The 26,433-nt window shown below is 46.6% G+C and overlaps 1 protein-coding gene across 6 annotated transcripts in view; it reads left to right on the top strand.

Moving 5' to 3' along the window:
* LOC134341378 (rap guanine nucleotide exchange factor 3-like) overlaps nt 1–24,878 on the top strand; it is a 94,013-nt gene extending 69,135 nt beyond the window's left edge. For 4 of the 6 annotated variants that reach the window (XM_063039238.1, XM_063039235.1, XM_063039234.1 and 1 more), the window contains exons 20-26: nt 1,578–1,759; nt 3,151–3,241; nt 10,241–10,291; nt 10,586–10,673; nt 16,037–16,101; nt 20,460–20,514; nt 23,740–24,878. In XM_063039238.1, coding sequence (XP_062895308.1) covers nt 1,578–1,759; nt 3,151–3,241; nt 10,241–10,291; nt 10,586–10,673; nt 16,037–16,101; nt 20,460–20,514; nt 23,740–23,960 — 753 coding nt within the window. In that variant the 3' untranslated portion in view covers nt 23,961–24,878. The remainder of the gene's footprint in view (nt 1–1,577; nt 1,760–3,150; nt 3,242–10,240; nt 10,292–10,585; nt 10,674–16,036; nt 16,102–20,459; nt 20,515–23,739) is intronic. The other 2 variants (XM_063039239.1, XM_063039236.1) reach the window with 1 other exon arrangement.
* The last annotated feature ends 1,555 nt before the right edge of the window (nt 24,879–26,433 follow it).

Here is a 26,433-nt window from a genome sequence, read left to right as displayed (position 1 = left end):
TGAGAGATTAGTCCTTGGAGCAGAGGAGACTGGGGGGTATAAAATCATGAGGGACATGGATAGGGTAAATGTGCACAGTCCTTATCCTAGGGTTGAGGATTCGAGAAGGGCACAGGTTTAAGATGAGAGGAAAGATGTTTAAAAGGAACCTGGGGCCAACATCTTTACCAGAGGGTGGTCTCTGGGATGAGCTGCTAGAGGAAGTGGTTGAGGCAGGTACGTTAACAACATTTAAAAGAAACTGGACAGAAACATGGATAGGAAAGATTTAGAGGGATGTGGGCCAAACGCTGTCAAATGGGTCCGGCTGAGATGGGAATCCTGGTCAGCATGGACCAGTTGGACCAAAGGGACTGTTCCCCTGTGTTGTGACTCTGTGATGGAGGAGAACTTGGACATATCGATCAATAGGCTTCAAGTTCAGCTTCAAGTTTATTGTCATAAGTAGACATGGAATACTACTGCACAGCACAGGCCCTTCGGCCCACAATGTTGTGCCGACCATTTGACCTACACTAAGATCAATCTAACTCTTCAATCCCACATTATCCTCCATTTTTCTTTCATCCGTGTGCCTAAGAGTCTCTTAAATGCCTTGTTCTAATTTATCTTCCCATGCCATCACCCTTGGTAGTGCATTTCACTCTATGTAAAAAGACCTATCTCTGACATCCCCCGTATACTTTTCTCCAAACACCTTAAAATTATACCCTCTTGTACTAGCTATTTCCACTCTGGGGGGAAAATGTCTTTAACTGTCCAATTTATCTATGCCACTCTTATCATCTTGCACACTTCTATTAAGTGACCTCTCATTCCTTTGCTCCAAAAAGAAAAGCCCTAACTCTCTCAAACTTTCTTCATAAGATTTACTCTCTAACCCAGACAGCATCCCAGTAAATCTCCTCTGCACCCTCTCTAAGGCTTCCACATCCTTCCAAAAATGAGATGACCAGAACCAACACAATATCTCAAGTGTCGTCTAACCAGAGTTTTATAGAGCCACACCAACTCAATACCCAACGAATGAAGGTCAACAAACTATATGCCTTCTTTACCACCCTATCCACATATGCAGCAACTTTGAGGGATGTATCACTGTGGAACCCAAGATCCCTCTGTTCCTCCATACTGCTCAGAATTCTAGACATGGCCTGGGTACAACTGTCAAAAAGATCAGATGAACCTGGTGGTATGAGACTTCAGGTTTCTGTACCACCTGCCTGCTGCAGCTGGTGATTTTCCAATCCATCTGAGATTCTTCGGAAGTCAAGAATGAGGTATAAAACTTCTGGCCTATGGCCATTTATTGAGTGTTACAAAACCAAAGAACAAAACAAAGGAAAAAAAGGTAGAATAAATAAGTTGTGATTGTCTTACAGAAAAACTAGCTCAGGCGACAGAGATAACAACTAATCTATAAAATAGCTGGATTCAAGATTCCTAAACCAGGTTTCATCAGACAATGAGCTGAAGGTCTCTGTCATACCTGGGCTGGACAGGGCTGGAATGGAGAGGCAGTAGGATACAGAGGACATGGCTGGGCATCTGAGCCAATGACTTGACTCCCACAACAGGTGGAGCTCATTGTTTATGGCCTTGGCTTGAAGCCAGAGCCTGGAACCACAGTTTCCAACCTGCAGAGATACCTGGGGAGGTTCAACCAGATCCAGTTCTGGACGGCCAGTGAGTTGTGCCTCTGCGCTGACCTCGGGAGGAGAGCAGCCCTCTTAAAGAAGATCATCAAGGTGGCAGCGAGGTACTTCAGTAAACTTTGTGTCCAACCCTGTGAGTGTGTGATGGGATGGTGTGGAGGGAGATTCACTCTGTGTCTGACCCTGGGAATGTGTGATGGGACAGTGTGGGGGGAGATTCACTCTGTGTCTGACCCTAGGAGTGTGTGATGGGACAGTGTGGAGGGAGATTCACTCTGTGTCTGACCCTGGGAGTGTGTGATGGGACACTGTGGAGGGAGATTCACTCCGTGTCTGACCCTGGGAGTGTGTGATGGGACAGTGTGGAGGGAGAATCACTCTGTGTCTCACCCTGGGAGTGTGTGATGGGACGGTGTGGAGGGAGATTCACTCTGTGTCTGACCCTGGAAGTGTGTGATGGGACGGTGTGGAGGGAGATTCACTCTGTGTCTGACCCCGGGAGTGTGTGATGGGACAGTGTGGAGGGAGATTCACTCTGTGTCTGACCCTGGGAGTGTGTGATGGGACAGTGTGGAGGGAGATTCACTCTGTGTCTGACCCTGGGAATGTGTGATGGGACAGTGTGGGGGGAGATTCACTCTGTGTCTGACCCTAGGAGTGTGTGATGGGACAGTGTGGAGGGAGATTCACTCTGTGTCTGACCCTGGGAGTGTGTGATGGGACACTGTGGAGGGAGATTCACTCCGTGTCTGACCCTGGGAGTGTGTGATGGGACAGTGTGGAGGGAGAATCACTCTGTGTCTCACCCTGGGAGTGTGTGATGGGACGGTGTGGAGGGAGATTCACTCTGTGTCTGACCCTGGAAGTGTGTGATGGGACGGTGTGGAGGGAGATTCACTCTGTGTCTGACCCCGGGAGTGTGTGATGGGACAGTGTGGAGGGAGAATCACTCTGTGTCTCACCCTGGGAGTGTGTGATGGGACAGTGTGGAGGGAGATTCATTCTGTGTCTGACCCTGGGAGTGTGTGATGGGACGGTGTGGAGGGAGATTCACTCTGTGTCTGACCCTGGGAGTGTGTGATGGGACGGTGTGGAGGGAGATTCACTCTGTGTCTCACCCTGGGATTGTGTGATGGGACGGTGTGGAGGGAGATTCACTCTGTGTCTGACCCTGGGAGTGTGTGATGGGACGGTGTGGAGGGAGATTCACTCTGTGTCTGACCTTGGAAGTGTGTGATGGGACAGTGTGGAGGGAGATTCACTCTGTGTCTGACCCCGGGAGTGTGTGATGGGACAGTGTGGAGGGAGATTCACTCTTTTTCTGACCCTGGGAGTGTGTGATGGGATGGTGTGGAGGAAGCTTCACTCTGTGTCTGACCCTGGGAGTGTGTGATGGGACAGTGTGGAGGGAGATTCACTCTGTGTCTGACCGCTTAGTTCCGTCCGGGGTGATTTGTGCCATGAGGTTTTATTGGTGTATATCTGTGCTTCACAGTTGCAAGGAACTGAAGAACATGAACACATTCTTTGCTCTGATGTTTGGCCTTTCCAACCCAGCTGTGAGGAGACTTTCTCAAACCTGGGAGGTGAGATTCTTTTACCCTCTCCCCCTCTACTCACCCTCAGTTGTGGGGAGGGTTGAGACCATGATGGAGCTGGCTACAACCCTCTGCAACCTCTGTGTATTAGAGCCTCCATACCAGATGGTGATATGACCAGATGTAATAATCTCCGTGTTTCATATCTTCAAATTTGCTAGAGTCTGTCATTAAACGTCTCAACCTCCTAATGAAGTAGAGCCATTGGTGTGCCTTCTTATCTGTGGAATTCTCTGCCCAGTGAAGCAGTGGAGGATCTTGTCATTAGGGATCCTCTTGGAAAGAGTGATCACAGTTTGATTGAGTTTCTCATACAAATGGAGGGTGCAATATTTTGATCTAAAGCCAGTGTATTGTGCCTAAAGAAATGAGACTACAATGGGATGAGGAAGGAGTTGGATGGCGTAGACTGGGAACACAGCCTCTGTGGTGGAACAGTCGAGGAACAGTGGAAGACTTTCAGAGATTTTTCACAGTGCTCAGCAAAAGTATATTCCAGTTAAAAGCAAGGACAGTAAGGGTGGGGAGAGCCAGTCTTGGATAACTAAGGAAATAAAAGAAGGCATCAAACTAAAAGCTCATGCATACAAAGTCGCCAAGAGTAGTAGGAAACTGGAAGACTGGGAAAACTTTAAAATGCAACAAAGAAACACTAAGCAGGCAATAAAGAAAGGGAAGCTAGATTATGAAAATAAACTAGCACAAAATATAAAAACCAATAGTATAAGTTTGTATAATTATATAAAGCGGAAAAGGGTGGCTAAAGTGAACATAGATTCCTTGGAGGACGAGAAGAGGGAATTGATATTGGGTAATGAGAAAATGGCCAGGGCTTTGAATGACTATTTTGCGTTGGTCTTCGTGGTGGAGGATACGTTTAACATGTCAAAGAGAGATGTTATGGATGTGATGGGAGGTGAGGACCTTGATACAATAGCTATCACTAAAAAGCTAGTGCTAAGCAAACTTTGTGGTCCTGAAGATAGACAAGTCCCCTGGTCCTGATGGAATGCATCCCAGGGTACTGAAAGAAATGGCGGAGGTTATAATAGAGGCTTTGATGATAATTTACCAAAATTCTTTGGACTCTGAGCAGGTCCCGGCGGATTGGAAGAAGGCAAATGTCACTCCACTATTCAAAAAAGGATATAGACAAAAGGCAGGTAACTATAAGCCAGCTAGTTTAACATCTTTAATTGGGAAAATTCTTGAAGCTATCATTTGGAATCTGGAAAGAAATGGATCCATCAGGCAGCCACAACATGGATTCAGCAAAGGCAGGTCCTGTTTGATAAACTTACTGGAGTTCTTTGAGGATATAACGAGCGCAGTGGATAGAGGGGAATAGATGGACGTTATTTACTTGGATTTCAAGAAGGCGTTCAATAAGGTACCACATAAAAGATTTTTCCATAAGTTAAGGGTACAAAGAGTTGGGGGTGATGTACTTGCATGGCTAGAGGATTGGTTAACTAACAGAAAACAGAGAGTTGGGATACATGGGTGTTTCTCTGGTTGGCAATCAGTGGTGAGCGGTGTGCCACAGGGGTCGGTGCTGGGCCTACAACTGCTCTTGATATACGTTAACGATCTGGAAGAGGGGACCGAGTATAGTGTATCTAAGTTTGCTGATGACATTAAATTGAGTAGAAAAGCAAATTGTACAGAGGATACAGGGAGTCTGCAGAGAGATATAGATAGGTTAAGTGAGTGGGCAAAGGTCTGGTAGATGGAGTACAATGTTGGTAGATGTGAGGTCATCCTCTTTGGAAGGAAAATAGAAGAGCAGATTATTATTTAAATGGTAAAAATTTCCATCATGCTGCTGTGCAGAGGGACTTGGGAGCGCTTGTGCATGAATCACAAAAAGTTGGTTTGCAGGTGCAGCAGGCTGTCAAGAAGGCAAATGGAATATTGGCCTTCATTGCTAGAGGGATTGAATTTAAGAACAGGGAGGTCATGCTGCAACTGTACAGGGTACTGGTGAGGCTGCATCTGGAGTACTGCATGCAGTTCTGGTCTCCTTACTTGAGGAAGGATGTACTGGCTTTGGAGGCAGTGCAGAGGAGGTTCACCAGGTTGATTCCAGAGATGAGAGGGTTAGACAATGAGGAGACATTGAGTTGCCTGGGATTGTACTCACTGGAATTCACAAGGATCAGAGGAGATATTACAGAAACATATAAAACTATGAAAGGAATAGATAAGATAGAGGCAGGAAAGTTGTTTCCACTGGTAGGTGAGACTAGAACTAGGGGACATAGCCTCAAGATTCAGGGGAGTAGATTTAGGATGGAGATGAGGAGGAACTGCTTTTCCCAGAGGGTGGTGAATCAGTGGAATTCTCTGCTCAATGAAGCAGTGGAGGCTACCTCACTAAATATATTTAAGACAAGGTTGGATAGATTTTTGCATAGTAGGGGAATTAAAGGTAGGTAGAGATGATTCCATGGTCAGATCAGCCATGATCTTATTGAATGGTGGAGCAGGCTCGACGGGCCAGATGCCCTACTCCTGCTCCTATTTCTTATGTTCTTATGTTCTTCGTGATTGCATCAATTTGAAAGATCTGCCGAGACGTTGATGCTCAGGAACTTGAAGCTGCTCACCCTTTCCACTGCTGACCCCTAGGCCTTAAGACCATAAGACATAGGAGCAGAATTAGGCCATTTAGTCCATCGAGTCAGCTCTGCCATTCCATCATGGCTGATTTATTATCCCTGTCCACCCCACTCTCCTACCTTCTTCCTGTAACCTTTGACACCCTGACTAATCAAGACCTACCAACCTCTAAATATACCAATGACTTTGCCTCAACAGCCATGTGTGGCAATGAATTCCACAGATTCACTACCCTCTGGCTTAAGAAATTCCTCCTCATCTCTTTTTTAAAGGAACGTCCTTGCCTTCTGAGGCTGTGCCCTCTGGTCCTAGACTCCCCCACTATAGGAAATATCCTCTCCTTGATTAATGCCTTTCAATATTCAATAGGATCCCCCCCCCCAATTCTTCTAAACTCCAGTGAGTACAGGCCCAAAGTCATCAAATACAACTCACACATTAACCCTTTCATTCCTGGGATCATTCTTATGAGCCTCCTCTAGATCCTCTCCAAAGCCAGCACATCATTTCTTAGATGAGAGTCCCAGAACTACTCACCATATTTCAAGTACAGTCTGACCAATGCCTTATAAAGCCTCAGCAATAAATCCTTGCTTTTATATTCTAGTCCTATCAAAATTAATGCTAACATTGTATTTGTCTTCTTTACCACCGACTCAACCTGCAGGTTAACCTTTAGTGAATCTTGTACGAGAGCTCCCAAGTCTCTTTGCACCTCGGATTTTTGAATTTTCTCCGTTTAGAAAATAGACTATGCTTTTATTCCTTCTACCAAAGTGCATGACCGCACACTTCCCGACACTGTATTCCATCTGCCTTTTCTTTGCCTTTTCTCCTAATCTGTCCAAGTCCTTCTGCAGCCTCCCTAGTTCCTTAATAGTATCTGCCCCTCCACTTACCTTTGTAGTGTCCACAAACTTGGCTACAAAGCCATCAATTCTGTCACCCAAATCATCGACATGTCATGTGAAAAGAATCAGTCCCAACACAGGCCCCTGCAGGACATCAGTACTCACTGGCAGCCAACCAGAAAAGGCCCCCTTTATTCCCACTCTTTGACTCCTACCGGTCAGCCAATCTTCTAACCATGCTAGTATCTTTCCTTTAATACCGTAAACTCTTATGTGCTTAGCTCACTGCTCTAATCTCTCTACACCCATGACTATGTGGCTAGGCACAGCTCAAACTCCATCTATAAATTTGCTGACAACTCAACTATTGTTGGCAGAATTTTAGATGGTGTGGAGGAGGCGTACAGGAGTGAGTTAATCAGCTGGTTGAGTGGTGTCGCAACACCAACCTTGCACTCAACATCAGTAACATCAAGGAATTGATTGTGGGCTTCAGGAATGGGAAGTTGAGTGAACACACACCAGTCCTCATTGGGAGATCAGCAGTGGAAAGGGTGAGCAGTTTCAAGTTCCTGGGTGTCAGCATCTCTGAGGATCATATAAATATATAACCATATAACAATTACAGCATGGAAACAGGCCATCTCGGCCCTTCTAGTTCGTGCTGAACTCTTACTCTCACCTGGTCCCACCAACCTGCCCTCAGCCCATAACCCTCCATTCCTTTCCTGTCCATATATCTATCCAATTTAACTTTAAACGACAACATCGAACCTGCCTCAACCACTTCTGCTGGAAGCTCGTTCCACACAGCTACCACTCTCTGAGTAAAGAAGTTCCCCCTCATGTTACCCCTAAACTTTTGCCCTTTAACTCTCAACTCATGTCCTCTTGTTTGAATCTCCCCTACTCTCAATGGAAAAAGTCTATCCACGTCAACTCTATCTATCTATCCCCCTCATAATTTTAAATACCTCTATCAAGTCGCCCCTCAACCTTCTACGCTCCAAAGAATAAAGACCTAACTTGTTCAGCCTTTCTCTGTAACCTAGGAGATGAAACCCAGGCAACATTTTAGTAAATCTCCTCTGTACTCTCTCTATTTTATTGACATCTTTCCTATAATTCGGTGACCAGAACTGTACACAATACTCCAAATTTGGCCTCACCAATGCCTTGTACAATTTCAACATTACATCCCAACTCCTATACTCAATGCTCTGATTTATAAAGGGCAGCATACCAAAAGCTTTCTTCACTACCCTATCCACATGAGATTCCACCTTCAGGGAACTATGCACCATTATTCCTGGATCCCTCTGTTCTATTGCATTCTTCAATGCCCTATCATTTACCATGTATGTCCTATTTTGATTAGTCCTACCAAAATGTAGCACCTCACATTTATCAGCATTAAACTCCATCTGCCATCTTTCAGCCCACTCTTCTAACGGGCCTAAATCTCTCTGCAAGCTTTGAAAACCTACTTCATTATCCACAACGCCACCTATCTTAGTATCATCTGTATACTTACTAATCCAATTTACCACCCCATCATCCAGATCATTAATGTATATGACAAACAACATTGGACCCAGTACAGATCCCTGAGGCACACCACTAGTCACCGACCTCCAACCTGACAAACAGTTATCCACCACTACTCTCTGACGTCTCCCATCCAGCCACTGCTGAATCTATTTTACTACTTCAATATTAATACCTAACAATTGAACCTTCCTAACTAATCATCCGTGTGGAGTCTCGTCAAAGGCCTTACTGAAGTCCATATAGACAACATCCACTGTTTTACCCTCGTCAACTTTCCTAGTAACCTCTTCAAAAAATTCAATAAGGTTTGTCAAACATGATCTATCCTGGGCCCAACATATTGATGCAATTACAAGAAGGCACGACAGTGGCTATACTTCTTTGGGATGAAAATTGGTATGTCACCAAAGACACTTGCAATTTTCTACAGATATGCTGTGGAGAGCATTCTGACTGGTTGCATCACCATCTGGTATGGAGGGAGGGGGCACTGCACGGGATTGGCTTGTATCCATGTTTTGCAGTAGAGTCAAAAATTGTACAGGATGTTGTCGGGGCCAAACCAGGAGCACAGCCTACAATTCTGGTCTTCCGTTAGAGACAGTGCAGAGAAGATTCACTGGGACAATTCCTGCAGGAACAGGGTGGGGAAGGGTTGACCAAGTTGGGCCTGTACTTGTTGGGATTTGGAAGAACAAGAGGCACACTAAACAATCTAATGCAATTACAAAGAAGGCATGACAACAGCTCTATTTTATTATAAGTTTGAGAAGTCTTGAGATGTCAACAAAGACTCGCAAATCTCTACAGATGTAGTGTGGAAAGCATTCTGACTGGTTGCATCACCATCTGGTATGGAGGGAGGGGGCACTGCACGGGATTGGAAAAAGCTGCAAAGTTGTAAACTCGGCTAACTCCATCAAGGGCACTAGCCTCCCCAACATTCAAATGCTGATGCCTCAAAAAGGTGGCATCCATCAGTAAGGACCCTCATCAGCCAGGACATGCCCTCATCCCATTGCCTCCATCAAGGGGGAGGTACAGGAGCATGAAGGCACACTCAATGTCTTAGGAGCAGCATGTTCCCCTCTGCCATCAGATTTCTGAATGGACAATGAACCCATGGACACTACCTCACTATTTTTTCCTCTCTTGCACGACGTATTTAAGTTAATGTAGTATATATACTTGTTGTAATTTATAGTTTTCATTGCTGCAAAACAACAAATTTCACGACATATGCCAGTGATATTAAACCTGATTCTGATTCTTGTTTAGCAGCCTCATGCACGGCATCCTGTCAAAGGCCTTCTGAAAATCCAAGTAAACAACATCCTTTATCTGCCCTGCCTGTTATTTCCTCAAAGAATTCCAACAGATTTGTCAGGCAAGATTTTCCCTTGAGGAAACCACGCTGACTTCAGCCTATTTTATCATGTGCCTCCAAGTACCCTAAAACATTCTTAATAATACACTCCAATATCTTTCTAACTACTGAGGTCAGGTTAACTGGCCTATAATCTCCTTTCTTCTTCTCCTCTCAGTTCTGAATGAGTGGAGTGACATTTGCAATTTTCCTGCCCTTTGGAACCATGACAGATTGTATTGATTCTTGAAAGATCATTACTAATGCCTCCACAATCTCTTCAGCCACCTCTTTCAGAACCCTCGGTTGTAATCCCTATGGTCCAGGTGACTTCTCTGCCTCAGACCTTTCAGCTTCCTGAGGAACTTCTCCCCAGTAATAGCAACAGCACTCAATTTTGCACCCTGACTCGCCGAGGTTACTGTACATTGTCCAGGACGCGCTGCTCTCACTCTCCCGAAACCAATGACAAAGGGTGGGGAGGGAGGGCATACAGCAGCTTCCCCTGACTGCTGGGGATGCCTGGGACAGGTATCACCTCCATCATGCTGACACTCTGCCTTCCTCTTCCCTCCACCACCTTGCACACCCATCCAGAGGCTCCCGGGGAAGGTCAGGCGAATGTTCCACGAGATGGAGAGGTTGCTGGTGAGTAGGGGTGCTGGGGGAGGTGAGAAGAAAGAAGAAGGGAGGGGTGGTGAGGGGGAGGAGGAGTGGTAAGGAGGGAGGGGGAAAGATGTGAGGAGGAGGGGCGGGGGTGGAGGAAGAGTGTCTAGGGGAGAAGATGGTTGGGGAGGGGGAGGGCCTGAGGAGAGAGGGAGGGGAGAGGGGCGGCAGTGGGGAGGGAGTGAAAAGAAGGGACTGCTACAAGAAGGGCAGTCGAGATTGGAGAGCAGGGAGAAGCAGATCCGAGAAAGCCAAAATAATTGTTGCCCATTCCAGGACCCATCACGGAACCACAGAGTGTACAGACTGACTGTGAACAAGCTGGCGCCACCCTACCTACCGTTTATGCCTCTCCTCCTCAAAGGTACCAGAATTTTATACTGTCCCATCACACACTCCCGGGGTCAGACACAGAGTGAATCTCCCTCCACACCGTCCCATCACACACTCCCAGGGTCAGACACAGAGTGAATCTCCCTCCACACTGTCCCATCACACACTGCCAGGGTCAGACACAGAGTGAATCTCCCTCCACACTGTCCCATCACACACTCCCGGGGTCAGACACAGAGTGAAACTCCCTCCACACCATCCCATCACACACTCCCAGGATCAGACACAGAGTGAATCTCCCTCCATACCGTCCCATCACACACTCCCAGTGTCAGACAGAGAGTGAATCTCCCTCTGCACCATCCCATCACACACTCCCGGGGTCAGACACAGAGTGAATCTCCCTCCACACTGACCTATCACACACTCCCAGGATCAGACACAGAGTGAATCTCCCTCCGCACTGTCCCATCACAGACTCCCAGAGTCAGACACAGAGTGAATCTCCCTCCACACCATCACATCACACACTCCCGGGGTCAGACACAGAGTGAATCTCCCTCCACCCCATCCCATCACACACTCCCAGGGTCAGACACAGAATGGAGCTGTTGTGATTGAGCTGGGAGAAATGGAGGAAAATTGCTGGATAAAGATAGATTGGAGGATGTGCGGAGGGTCTCTTGAACATTTGAGTGAACAGCTGTTTGAGTGTGCAGGCTTCTCTGGGAGTTTTCCTGCCAATTTGGACTGCGTTTATTGGTGACTGCTAACTGCATAGCTTCTGGCTGCAGTCACTGGCAATTTACCAGGAAGTTGTTTCACTCCGAAAAAAGGGAGCAAGTCACTGTTGATCCCCCGCTAACATTGGGACAGCACCCCTTCCTTGTCGCCTTTCTCAGTTGGTGTGGGTATAGGAGCATTTTGGTCATTCCAACCTTTTGTGGCCTGGAAGTTCTTTGAGACCATAGGAGCCTTTCCTAGCGCTGGAATTTCTGGCACCGTGTTGATTGCTGTGTGCTTTCCTACTGCCCCAACCACTGGAAATGATGCTGGAGAGGTAGTAATGGGGAACAAAGAAATGGTGAATGAACTGAATAAGTATTTTGTGTCAGTCTTCACTGTGGAAGACACTAGCAGTACGCCAGAAATTCAGGAGCATCAGAATGCCAGAGAGTGTGTAGTTGCTATTGTTAGCATTCATTTCGGACGCCAGTGCTACCATGCTGGGTCAGCCTCCTGGGATTCACAGACCTCTGCACCCTCGGACAACTCCGTTTCAGACGAATGCAGGGTGCAGTGTATTTTGCGTCCTACAATAACACTGGAACTGTGTTCAGAGGCCAGAGAGGACTTGTTTGGGGGCGACTGTATTCTGGCCTCTGAGAAAGACTTTGGGAAGGCGGTGTACTACCTGAGGATTAACCAGATGGTGCACCGGGCCCTCAGTAAGGGGAATCATGGTTAAAAACACTTTTTTGGAGATTGAGTGGTAGGGCACTTTCCCAAACCCCAGCCCAAGGATTCCACCTCTGGCAACACTGCCCCTGTTGCCCCTGCTCCCACCCCTGCCCATGAGGTTCAGGTGGGAAACTGAGGCTGCATGTAGTGTGGGTGCAGCGGAGGATGGGGGAAGATTCCACAGGATAGCAAGGTGGGGAAAAGACCAAACACCTTTGGAAGAATGCAGAGTTGACGCCCGCCCATGTGCCTTGTACCAGGGAACCCACTTGCCCTGAGGTCTGAGGGAAGTGTGCGAGTCGATGGGGTGATGGAAACAGGGGATAGCTCTGCATTGGTGGCCCCTGTACCTGTGTGCTCCTCCAGCCTGAAGAGGAGAAGATAGCGTAGCTATGCGGCAGTCATTAGAGTGGGTAGGAATCCCGACGGAGGTCAGCCCCAAGCCTGAACTCCCCGATGCAGCCTCCAGTTGTATGTGTGTGTGTATGTGTCTCAAAGATGGTATTGCACCTGGTCTGGCAACTGAGGTGGCCCTGGAGCCCTCCGCCCAGGAGTTATTGGTACTTAAGATATTCGTGGGGGTGATCCATCTGCGTTTGCCCATGGGGATAAGACAGAGGCAGAGGTAGAGTTGGCAGGTATGAATGAGGTACCCCCTTGCACAGCGCGCGGTAGGACTGCTGCCTGCTAGGACACATGGGGAGGAAGATGGGGGCTCTATGTGTAGTGAAGGGGTGGAGGAGGACTTTTCATCGTGAGACAATAGGTATCGTCACGCCTCCCAAGAAGTCCCTGCTGATACATGTTGACAAGATCAAGGAATTTATTCTGACCTCTGAGGGTGCAAGGCACAGGCCTAAACTAGCCTCCATACACTGGTCCAGCATGCTGAGGTTGTCCCATCACGCAGCACTGGGGTCAGGCACAGAGTGATGCTCCCACTATGCCATCCTAGAGGTGTCAGAGGTGATGCATTTTATTATGGAGCATCTCCCCTCAGCTGCGCTCAGTAAGAGGGCCTATGTCTGTATTTGAAGCTCGTGGGATCACACCATGTGAAGGGAACACCTCCTATAAAACAGAGGCAGCGACTGAAGGAGTAGCTGTCTCTGGACATTTGGGAACCTGGGCGGAATGAAGGTAAGCCTCACTAGGCACAGCTCAAATACCGTCTTTAATTCACTGATGACACCACTGTTGTTAGCAGAATCTCAGATGGTGACGAGCAGGCGTGCAGAGTGAGGATAGATTGGCTGGTCGAGTGTTGTCACAACATTCCACAGCACTCTATGTGCCATGGTAGTGTAGCAGTTAGAATGGTGCCATTATAGCTCGGGCTGTCGGAGTTCAGAGTACAATCCCGGCATCCTCTGTAAGGAGTCTGTACATCCTCCCTGTGGAATGCTTGGGTTTTCTCCAGGTGCTCCAGTTTTCTCCCACAGTCCAAAGACATACCGGGTAGGTTAATTGTTCATTGTAAATTGTCCTGTGATTAGGATAGGGTTAATCAGGGTTGTCGGGGGTTGCTGGGCAGTGCGGCTCGAAGCGTCTATCCTGCGGTGCATTTCTAAATCAAATTAAAAACGTAAGCATCCATCTGAGGCCAACATGCGAGCATCCTTCAGGAGGGTGAACCCATGGAAAGCACCTTGCCCGGACATGGTTTCTGGCTGAGTACTAAAGACCTGTGCTAATTAAATGGCTGGGGTGTTCACCGATATCTTTAACCTCTTGCTGTGGCAGACTGAGGTACTCGCCTGCTTCAAGCAGGCTTCCATTATACTGGTGTCAAAGAGGAACTTGGTGACCTGCCTCAATTCCTATGGTCCAGCAGCACCTACATCCACAGTGATGAAGTGTTTTGAGAGGTTGGTGATGAAACGTATCAACTCCTGCCAGAGAAACAACTTGGATCTGCTCTAGTTTGCCTACTGGAGCAACAGGTCCACAGCAGATGCCATCTCATCGGCTCTTCACTCAACCCTGGAACATCAAGATGCTCTTTATCAATTACTGCTCAACATTCAATACCTCATCCCCTCAAAACTAATCAATAAACTCCAAGACCTTGGCTACAATGCCTCTTTGTGCAACTGGATCCTCGATTTCCACACTTGCAGACCCCAGTCAGTTCTGATTGGCAACAACATCTCCTCCACAATCTCCATCTGTACAGTGCACCACAAGGCTGTTGCTTAGCTCCCTGCTCTACTCACTTTATACTGACGACTGTGTGGCTAAACAGAGCTCCAATGCCATATTAATGTTTGCTGATGTCACCACTGTCATAGGCTGAATCAAAGTTGGTGATGAATCAGCATACAGGAGAGAGATTGAAAATCTGGCTGAGTGCTGCCACAACAACAACCTCTCACTCAGTGTCAGCAAGAACAAAGAGCTATTTCAGGAGGAAACCAGAGGTCATTGAGCCAGTCCTCATTGGGGGACCAGAGGAGGACAGGGTCAGCAACTTTAAATTCCTCGGTGCTATAATTTCAGAAGATCTGTCCTGGGTCCAGCATGCTAGTGCCATTAAGAAGAAAACACGGCAGTGCCTCTATGCAGTTAGAAGTTTGCAAAGATTCGGCATGTCATGTAAATCTTTAACAAACTTCTATAGGTGTGTGGTGGAGAGTGTACTGACTGGCTGCATCACAGCCTGGTATGGAAGCATCAATGGCCTTGAATGGAAAAGCTTACAAACACTGGCGTATACGGCCCAGTCCATCACAGGTAAAGCCCTCCCCACCACTGAGCACATCTGCAAGGAGCACAGTAGCAGGAAAATATCATCCATCATCAAGGACCCCCACCATCCAGGCCATGCTCTCTTCTCGCTGCTGCCAACATGAAGGAGGTACAGGAGCCTCTGAACGCACACCATCAAATTCAGGAACAGGTATTACCCTTCAACCATCAGGCATTTGAAACAAAGGGGATAACTTCACTCACCCCATCACTGAAATGATTTAGACTCTGGGCTCACTTTCAAAGACTCCAGAACTTGTGTTCTCAATATTTATTGCTTACTCTTATTATTATGCTTTTTTCTTTTTTGCATTTGCACAATTTGTTGTCTTTTGCACATTGGTTGTTTGTCCATCCTGTTGGGTGCAGTTTTTCATTGATTCTATTGTGTTTCTTTGTATTTACTGTGAATGCTCACAAGAAAACAAATCTCAGGGTAGTATATGGTGACATACACAGTATATATTTGATAATAAATTTACTTTGAACTTTACACTCAATATCAATAAGATCAAGGAATTGATTGTGGACTTCAGGAAGGGAAAGTTGAGGGAAGACAAACCAGTCCTCATTGATGTAATGGAAAGGATGAGTAGTTTCAAGTTCCTGGGTGTCAACTTCTTTGAAGATCTATCCTGGGCCCAACATATTGATGCGATTACAAGCAGGCCCAACAGCAACTATATTTCATTCTGCGTTTGAGGAGATTTGGTTTGTCATCAAAAATACTTGCAGATTTCTACGGATATACCGTGGAGAGCATTCTAACTGGTTACATCATCACCTGGTATGGAGAGGCCACTGTACAGGATTGGAAAAGGCTGCAGAGGGTTGCAAACTCAGCCAGTTCCATCATGGGCACTAGCCTCACCACCACTGAGGACATCACAGTGACTCAAGAAGGCAGAATCCAGCACTAAGGACAATCCCTCTTCTTATTGCTACCATCAGGGAGGAGCACAGGAGCCTGAAGATACGCACACTTAATGTTTTAGGAACAACTTCTTCCCCTCCACCATCAGATTTCTGAATAGTCCTCTTTTGCATTATTTATTTATTTTTAATTGTAACAAGTAATTTTTATGTCTTCACACTGTGCTGCTGTTATAAAACAACAAATTTCACAGCATATGTCAGTGATAATAAACCTGATTTTGATTCTGCTGTTCTTGCTTGATTTTGCAGATATGACGTTTATTGAGGAGGGGAACAAGAGCTTAGTCCATTCGTTGGTGAATTTCGAGAAAATGGTGAGGACCCAGCTGGAGTTGACTTGGGAGAGAAGGCAGTTAGTTTATTATTGTCACAGAGACCATAGGATACAAGAGAAGAATTAGGCTATTCAGTGCATCATGATCGATTTATTATCCATCTTAACCCTTTTCCTCTGCCTTCTCCCCATAACCTTTCTTGCTCTGACTAATCAAGAAACTATCAACCTCCGCTTTAAATATACTCAGTGACTTGTCCTCCACAGTTGTCTGTGACAATGAATTCCACAGATTTACCACCCTCTGGCTAAAGAAATTCCTCCTCTTCTGTGTTCTAAATAGACATCCTTCTATTCTGAAGCTGTGCCCTCTGGTCCATAGTAAACACCTTTGCTACGTCCACTCTATCTAGGCCTTTCAATATTCGACAGGTTTCAATGAGATCTCCCATCATTCTTCTAAACTCCAGCGAGTACAGGCCCAGGGCCATCAAATGCTCCTCATACATTAACCCCTTCTTTCCTGGGATCACTCTCATGAACCTGGCTTAAGGCAAATTAGGGTGAATAAATCCTAGGATCTGACAAGGTGTTCACTCGGACCCTGTGGAAGGCAAATGCAAAAATTGCAGGTGCCTGAGCAGAGATATTTATATGATCCTTAGCGACTGGTGAGGTACCAGAGGACTATAGGATAGCTAATGTCGTTCCACTTCAGTAGGACCAACCAGAGTAGGTCTAACACGGTTGGGCACTGAGGAGTGTGGTAGAACAAAGGGATCGGGGAAAAACAGTCCATAATTCATTGAAAGTGGTGACACAGGAAGATAGGGTCATAAAAAAAGTGTTTGGCACATTGGCCTTCATAAATCAAAGTATTGAGTACAGGAGATGGGATACTATGTTGAAGTTGTATAAGATGTTGGTGAGGCCTAATTTGGGGTATTGTTTGCAGTTTAATCACCTACCTAAAAAGAAAGATGTAAATAAGGTTGAAAGAGTACAGAGAAAATTTACAAGGATCTTGCTAGGTCTGGTGGACCTGAGTTATAGGGAAAGATTGAATAGGTTAGGACTTTATTCCTTGGATTGTAGAAGATTGAGAGGAGATTTGAGAGAGGTATACAAAATTATGAGGGGTATAGATAGGGTAAATGCAAGCAGGCTTTTTCCACTGAGGTTGGATGGGACTACAACTAGAAGTCATAGGTTAAGGGTGAAAAGTGAAAAGTTTAAGGGGGACATGAGGGGAAACTTCTTCACTCTGAGGGTTGAGAGAGTGTGGAACAAGCTTCCAGCACAAGTGGTGCATGCAAGCTCAATTTCAACATTCAAAAGAAGTTTGGATAGGTACATGGATAGTAGGGGATATGGAGGACTATGGTCCCAGTGCAGGTCGATGGGACCAGGCTGTTTAAATGTTTTGGCATGGACTAGTTGGGCCGAAGGGCCTGTTTCTGTGCTGTACTTTTTTATGACTCTATAACCTCCTCTTGACCCTTTCCGATGCCAGCACATCCTTTCTTAGATAAGAGACCCAAAATTGCTCAGAATACTCCAAGTGCAGTCTGACCAGTGCCTTAAAAAGCTTCAGCATTACATCCTCGCTTTTATATTCTAGTCCTCTTGAAATGAATGTAACATTGCATTTGCCTTCCTTACCCCTGACTCATCCTGCAAGTTAACATTTAGGAAATCCTGCACGAGGACTTTCAAGTCCCTTTGCATCTCGTATTTTTCAATTTTCTCCATTTAGAAAATACACTATGCCTTTATACCAAACTGCATGACCATACACTTCCCCTCACTGTATTCCATCTACCACTTTTTTACCTATTCTTCTAACCTGTTCAAGTCCTTCTGTAAACTCTCTGCCCCTCCACCTGTCTTCGTATCATCCACAGATTTGGCCACAAAGCCATCAATCCCAGCATCCAAATCATTGACCTATAACATGAAAAGAAGCCATCCCAATACTGACCATTGCAGAACACTACTAGTTACCAGCAGCCTATCAGAAAAGGCCCCCTTTATATCTACTTGTGACTCTTGCCAGTCAGCCAATCTTCTATCCATGCTAGTATCTTTCTTGTAGTATCGTGGGCTGTTACCTTGACCATAAAACATAGGAGCAGAATTAGGCTGTTTGGCCCATCAACCCTGTTCCGCCATTACATCATGGCCGATTTATTATTCCTCTCAATCTCATTCTCCTGCCTTCTCCCTGTAACTTTTGACGCTCTTGCTAATCAAGAACCTATCAACCTCTGCTTTAAATATAACAATGACTTGCCTCCACAGCCGTCTGTGGCAATGAATTCCACAGATTCACTACCCTCTTTCTCATTAGAGCAATCTCACAAATATCCTATTCTGTGCAACCTCTTCTGTATGTCAGGATCCTAAGTCTAGGCGACATCCTGGTAAATCTTTGCTGCATTCTTTTCAGTTTAATGAAATTTTTCCAACAGCACAGTGGCCAAAACTGTCTACAGTACTGCGAGTGTTACAGTTAAAGAAAGTGCAGTGCAGGTAGACAATGAGGTGCAAGGGCCACAACGAGGCAGGTTGCAAGGTCAAGAGTCCAACTTATTGTACAATGGGACTATCCAATTGTCTTATAACAGCGGGGTGGAAGTTGTCCTTGAGCTTGTCTGTAGCATGCTGAGCTGTTTCCACAACTCTCTGCTGTTTTTTTTTCGGTCTTGGCCAGTTCTCAGAAACATAGAACAGAACAGCAAAGGAATAGGCCCTTTGGTCCACAATGTCTCTGCTGAATATAATGCTGACTGATACCTCATTTCTTCAGCCTACACACTGTCCATATCCCTCCATTCCTTGCATATCTGTGAGCCTATCTAAGAGCCTCTTAAACGCCTCTGTCGTATTTGTCTCCACCACCACTCCCGGCAGCACATTCCAGGCACCCACCTCTTCCTGTGTTAAAAACTTGTCCCGCGCATCTTCTTTGAACTTACTCCTTCTCACCTTAAATACATTCCTAATGTTATTAGATATTTCCACCACGGTGAAAAGATACTAGCTGTCTACTCTACTTATGCCTCTCATAATCTTATAAGCCTCCATCACAGGAGTTACCAACCTGGGGTATACAGAGCCCTTGCTTAATGGTATTAAAAAGGTTAGGAACCCCTGCTCTCTCAGGTCTCCCCTCAGCCTCTGTTGCTCCAGAAAAAACAACACAAGTTTGTCCAACCTCTCCTCACGCTCTCTAATCCAGGCAACATCCTGGTGAACTTCTTCTGCACTCTCTCCAAAGCCCCCACCCCTTTCTTGTAATGAGGCATCCAGAACTTAATGCAATGCTCCAGATGTGGCCTCACCAGAGTTTTATAAAACTGCCACGTATGTTAATTTAAAGTTGTATAAGATGTTGGTGAAGCCTAATTTGGAGTATTGTGTGCAGTTCTGGTCACCTACCTACAGGACATTTATGAATAATCTTGAAAGAGTGCAGAGAAAACTTACAAGGATGTTGCCGGGACTTGAGGACCTGAGTTATCGGGAAAGGTTGAATAGCTTAGGACTTCATTTCCTGGGGGGCAGGAGATTGAGGGGAGATTTGATAGAGGTATACAAAATTATGAGGGGTATAGATAGGGTAAGTACAAGCAGGCTTTTTCCATTGAGGTTGGATGAGACTGGAACTAGGAGGTGATGGGTTTGAGGGGAACATTGTAGAGAACTTCTTCACTCAGATGGTGGTGAGGGTGTGGAACGAACTGCCAGCGGAACTGGTGGATGCGGGATCAATTTCAACATTTATAATAAGAGAAATATAGTTAAGTACATGGGTAGTAGGGGTATGGTGGGGCATGATCCAGGTGCAGGTCAATCGGACTAGGCAGAATAATAGTTTGGCCTGGACTAGATGGGCTGAAGGGGCTGTTGTTTCACTGTAGTGCTCTTTGATGCTAAGATAAGGAGGAATTTCTTCGGCCAGAGGGTAGAGAGTCTGCGGGATTTGCTGTCATGCGGTGGGGGGCAGTGGATAGAAAGTCATTGAATATGTGGAAAGCAGAAATGGATGGGTTCTTGATCGATGAGGGGAGATGGTGGTGGAGAACGAGAAAATAACTCAACCATGATTCAATAGCGGAAGAGAGTCAATGAGCCAAATGGCAATGTTCTTCTATATCTTGTGGTCTTCTGCAAAGGGCACTGAGGAGGAAGTGCCACGCTAGGGGGGAGGGAGGAGTCGCGGCGAGGGGTTAGTGCCACACTGTGTTGGGGGTAGCAAGGAGGGAGCACCTTGCTGTGGGTGGGGAGGGGGAGGCGCGGCGAATAGGCAGCGATGCATGTGGGAAGTTAGAGCCACTCTGTGGCAGGGCCATGAGGAGGGAGCACTACCTGTTACTAACCCTCTCCCCTTTGCAGAGAATGTGCGCACAAGTTGCCCGCTTCCTCCGAGATTGTCGACGAAATTACCAAGGTGAGAAGTTTACTCCAGACCATCCCTAGTGGAAGCTGGGGGTTGCGTTTCACCCTGAGGGAGAGATCATAAGACATAGGAGCAGAATTAGGCCATTCACCCCATTGAGTCTGTTCCACCATTCCATCATGGCTGATTTATTTTCCCTCTCAACCCCATTCTCCCGTTTTCTCACTGTAACCTTTGATGGCCTGACTAATCAAGAACCTATTAACCTCCACTTTAAATATATCCAATGACTTGGCCTCCATGGCCACCTGTGACAATGAATTCCACAGATTTGCCACCCTCTGGCTAAAGAAATTCCTCCTCTTCTCTGTATTAAAGGGATGTCCTTCTATAATGAGACTGTGTCCTCTGGTCCTTGACTCACCTACTATAGGGAGCGTCTTCTTCACGTCTACTCTATCAAGACCTTTCAATATTTGGTAGGTTTCAATGAGATTCCCCCCTCATTCTTCTAAACTCCAGTGAATACAGGCCCAGAGCCATCGAACGCTCCTATGTTAACCTTTTAATTCCCAGGTAAATTTTCATGAACCTCTTCTGGACCCCCTCCAATGCCGGCACATCCTTTCTTGGATATCGTGCCCAAAACTGCTCACATTACTTTATATGTGGTCTGACACATTTGACAACCTGAGAGCTCTTGGAACAGAGGTTGTCCTCCCTATATGAGGTACAGGCAGGTCCTGATGTCTCTCCCAGGCGACAGAGGTGCTGGAGCCTGTTCAACCCCTCCTCTCCAGGCACATCCTTCCCCACCATTGGTAGTACCTACAGGAGGCACTGCCTCAAGAAGGTGACATCATAGAGTGACGGGGCACCACAGCACTGAAACAGGCCCTTTGCCCCAGCCTGGTTTTCTACTTACAGATGGACCTAAGCCTTCCATAATGCTCCCGTCCATGCACTTATCTAAGCTTCTGTTGAAATCAAACCTGCATCCATCAGTTATGCTGGTGAAAGGTGGAATGTCCATAGGGTTTTCTTGGCAAAGTACAGAAGTAGATTACCAGGCCTTTCTTCCGCACAGATACTGCTGCTGTCCATGTTGGGACCCGGCTGGGTTTGAACTCAGGACCATCCACCTCGAAGTCCAGTGCTGATGCCAGTACACCACTGGCAGGCCCAATATATGTATATATTTGGTTCATAATATGTATACCTCCATAAGATCTCCCCTCACTCTCCTACGCTCCAGGGAATAAAGTCCTAACCTGGTCAACCTTTCCCTATAACTCGGGTCCTCAAGTCCTGACAACATACTTGTAAATTTTCTCTGTACTCTTTCAAACTCATCGATATCTTTCCTGTAGGTAGGTGACCAGAACTGCACACAAATTCAGGTTCACCAACGTCTTGCACAACTTCAACATAATATCCCAACTCCTGAACTCACTACTCTGATTTATGAAAGCCAATGAGCCAAAAGCTCTCCTGTTTACCCTATCTACATATGAAATGACTTTCAAGGAATTATGGATCTGTATTCCCAGATCCCTCTGTTTTGCTGCACTCCTTAGTGCCCTACTGCTCACCGTGCAAGTCCTAGCCTTGTTTGTCCTTCCAAATTGGAATGCTTCATACTTGATTGCAATGACCTTTTGAATGCACAAGAGCACAAGAATCTGAAAAGAGTAGTGGACTCTGCTCTGTACATCATGGGCAGATCCCTCCCCACCATCAGTAGTGTCTACAGGAGGTGTTGCCTTAAGAAGGCAACATCCATCATCAAAGATCCCCACTATCTTCTCACAGCTCCCATCGGGCAGGAGATACAGAAGCCTGAAGTCCCACACCACCAGGTTCAGGAACAGCTACTTCCCTTCAACCATTCAGTTCCTGAATCAACCGGCACAATTCTGATTACTTCTTCCATACAGCAACACTGTGATCACTCTGCATTACAATGGATTTTGCTCTAATGAGTTCTTCCTTGTACGAAATTGTATATATGTTTTTCCTGCAAATGCTGCTAATCTGATGCTCTGTGCCAGTGATGCCACTGCAAGTAAGATTTTCACTGCACCTGTGCACACATGGACTTGTGCATGTGTGCACTAATCTCCACTTTGTCGTGTTACAGGGAGTGTGGGCAAAATTCCAACAACTTTCACCATCCATGAGAGAATCTATCTGTCCCTAACAGGGAAGGGTATTATTATGAGCTCCCTCATCATTAACTTTGAAGTCACATTACCTCTCCACAGTCTACGGGTCAGGAGTGTGATGGAACACTCCCTACTTGCCCGGGTGGAGTTAATCCATTTACTCCACATCCACCACATTATCTTTCCACTGTCTACAGGTCAGGAGTGTGATGCAAACTCCCCATTTGCCTGGGGTGAGTGTGGCTGTAACAACCCTCGAGAACCTTGACACCGCCCAGGGCAAAGCAAGCTGCTCTATCAGCACCCTTTTCTTTCACCACCTGCACACAGTGACTGCAGCATGCACCGTCTACAAAAATCCCCCAGTCACTCGCTAAGGCTACTCTGACAGAATCTCCAAAATCTCCCACCCAGGAGGAGAGGGTAATGGTGCAGAGGAGCACTCCCTGCCATGGAAAGATATCAACCCTTCTACCACTGTACAATTCCCAGGAAAACTCTCCCTGCCAGTGCGGAAAAATAACACTCCCATTCTGACTTTGTCCATAGCCTCCTCTACTGCCACGATGAAGCCAAACTTGGGGTGGAGGAGCAACAACTCATATTCCATCTGGGTAGCCTCCAACCTCTGGTAATTTCTTCCCCCACCCCTTCTTTTTCCATTCCCCATTTTGGTTTCCCTCTCACCCCTCATCTTCTCTTACCTGCCCATCACCACCTCCTCAGTCTCCTCCTCCTTCCCTCTCTCCTGTGCTCCACTCTCCTATCAGATTCCTCCTTCTTCAGCCCTTTACCTTTTCCACCCATCACCTCCCAGCTTCACACTTCATCCCCCTTCCACACCCATCCACCTTCCTCCTCACTTGGCCTCAACTATCAGCTTGTACTTCTTCCCTTCCCCCACCTAATTCTGGATTCTGCCCACGTCCTTTCCTGTCCTGATGAAGGGCCTTGGTCCAAGCCTTCGACTGTTTATTCCCTTCCATAGATGCTGCCTGACCCGCTCAGCTCGTCCAGCATTTTTGTGTTTGTTGCTCTGGATTTCCAGCATCTGCAGAATTTCTTGTGTGTTTATGAATCAATGGATTTTTATCTTCCTCAACTGCTACAGGCCCAGGTCAGAAATCGATTTCAGACTCTCAGCTCGACACACCGTGTAAAAGATACTCGACAGGTAAGACCAGAAGACAACTGGAGCTGAGTCCACCTCATTCTCCCTTAGCCCCCTCATCGATCAAGAAGATGTCCATCTCTGCCTTCAACACACCCAGTAACTTGCCTCTACAGCCCTCTGTAGCAACGAATCCCACAAATTCACCTCACTCTGGCTGAAGAAATTCTGCTGTCGCATTAAGAACATAGAACATTACAGCACAGTCGAGTTCCTTAGGCTGACAATGTTACAATGACCTTTCAACCTACTTCAAGATCACTCTGACCCTTCCCTTTCTTTTTCTTTCATGCATGTGCCTATCTAGGAATCTCTTAAATGTCCCTAATGTATCTGCCTCTACCAGCACCCCTGGCAGTGAGTTCCAGGCATTTACCATTCTCTGTGTAAAAACACCTACCTCTGACATCTCCTCTATCTATGCTTCTTATCCATGCCTCGTGAGGGACATCCCATCGTTCTGAGGCCGTGCCCTCGGATCCTGGACTCCCACTGATGGGGATATTCTCGCTATGTCTCCTCTCTGCAGGCCTTTCAGTACTTGAGAGATTTCAGTGAGATTCCCTCAACCTCCCTCATCCTTCTGAACTCTACCAAGCACAATCACAGATACATCAAATGCTCATCGTTCTTTTAGATTTTTTTTAGACAACTAGTTTCTAGTGACTGAAACACCGTCAGCAGGGAACACCGCACTGTGTGAGGGGCATTGCGGCGTGAGCACCCTGCTGCAGGATGCACGGTGAAGAAGGAGTGCTACGCTACGGGAAGCGGTGGGAGTGAGAGGAGATTTAACAGTGGAACATTCCTGCTCTTTCAGCCTATGCACAGACCCTCTCAGCCAAGGGAAACCTCGGTGTCCCGTGGGACCTGCGAGAGCTAAAGGCCATAGACAATGAACAGATCCTGTTCCAGCTGTCCCGTGAACTGGAGCCCTGACACCTCGCTGACATCAGTGACACACACCCCGACCCACTCCCTCTGATCAGAGGTTGGGTATGCGGGTGCAACATTTGGGGAGGGGGGCGAAGAGGGAGAGGGTGGAGGTAGAGGAGGAGGAGAAGGGAGGTAGATAGGAGGGAGGGGTAGGGGAGGAGGGAGGTAGGGAGAGGGAGAGGTAGGGAGAGAGAGATAGAAAGAAGTGATGGGAGAGTCAACAGGGTGGTGGTGTAAGAGAGACAGAATGGCCCCAATGAAGTTGAATTATGTTGTGTTCATAGTGAGTGCAGTCCCCTTGTTAGGGCTCAGCTGGGGAGGGGGTGTTGGGGGTAAAATGGAGACTTGTGGGCAACTGGGAAGAGGGAGGAAGAGGGAGCATTGGGGAGAGGAGTAGAGAACATTTTGCTTATTTCATGCTTATGCACTGTGTATTTATAATAAAGACTTTATTTTTGAAAAGTAATCTCATCTTTAAATTCACAGAGCAGTACAGCACAGATACAGGCCCTTTGGTCCAAACAGTCCATGCTGACCCTGCTAGACTCAATTTCCTGCATTCAGCCCATAACCCTCCAAGCCCCTCCCCACCGTGTACCTCTCCAAGTGCTTCTGAAATGACACTATTGTACCTGCCTCAACCACTTCCTCTGGCAGCTCCTTCCATAAACTCACCACCCTGTATGTGGAAAAAATTACCCCTCAGGTCCCTTTTAAATCTTTCCCCTCTCATCTTAAACCTACGGCTCCGAGTTTTGTACTCCCTTACCCCGGGGAGAAGACTGTTACTGTCCACCTTCTCTTTGCTTCTCACATTTTTAACCGTTTCTATAATGTCACCCCTATTCTCCTACATTCCACAGAATAAAGACCGAGCCTGAACAATGTCTCCCTATAACTCAGACCCTCTCGACCCTCTGAACAACCTCTCCCTATAACTCAGACCCTCTGGGGTGACTCTCCTCTCGCCCTTTCCAGTTTAACTACGTCTTTCCTACGACAGGGTGACCAGAAACTGTACACAGTACTCCCAGTGTGGTCCCTCCATCGACTTGTACAACTGCAACATAATGTGCCAACTCCTGACTATTGAAGGCCAGCATGCCAGACACCTTCACCCCCCTGTCTACCTGTGACACCACTCCACTCTCAACGAATGATACACTTGTACTCCTCGGTCCCTCTGTTCCATCAACTCCCCTGGTACTATGAATGTGTCGTGGGGTGGAGGGAAACACGAGTCCTACGGAGTTCACAGGAACACAGGCCTTTGACCCACGATGTCGTACTGAACTTTTCACTTACACCAACATCGATCTAACCCTTACCTCCCACATAGCCCTCCATTTTTCTTCCACCCATGTGCTATCATTCAATCCATATCTAAGAGTCTAATGTATCTCTTACCACCACCCCTAGCAGGGTGTTCCATGTACCCACCACTGTCTTAAAAAAAACTTACCTCTGACATCACCCTATACGATCCTCAAATTCCTTTAAACAGATGTCCTCTAGAATTAGCTATTCCCACTCCATCTCTGCCACTTTTCATGACACCTCTCATTCTCCTTCACTCCAGAGAAAATCTCTAGCACACTCAACCCATCCTCACAAGACATGCTCTCTAATCCAGGCAGCACCCTGGTAAATCTCCTGTTCACTCTCTCTAAAGTTTCCATATCTTTCTGATAATGAGGG

This window comes from Mobula hypostoma (assembly GCF_963921235.1).
Source record: "Mobula hypostoma chromosome X1 unlocalized genomic scaffold, sMobHyp1.1 SUPER_X1_unloc_1, whole genome shotgun sequence".
In the NCBI taxonomy this organism is placed as follows: Eukaryota; Metazoa; Chordata; class Chondrichthyes; order Myliobatiformes; family Myliobatidae; genus Mobula; species Mobula hypostoma.
This window is presented reverse-complemented; position numbering and strand designations above follow the sequence as displayed.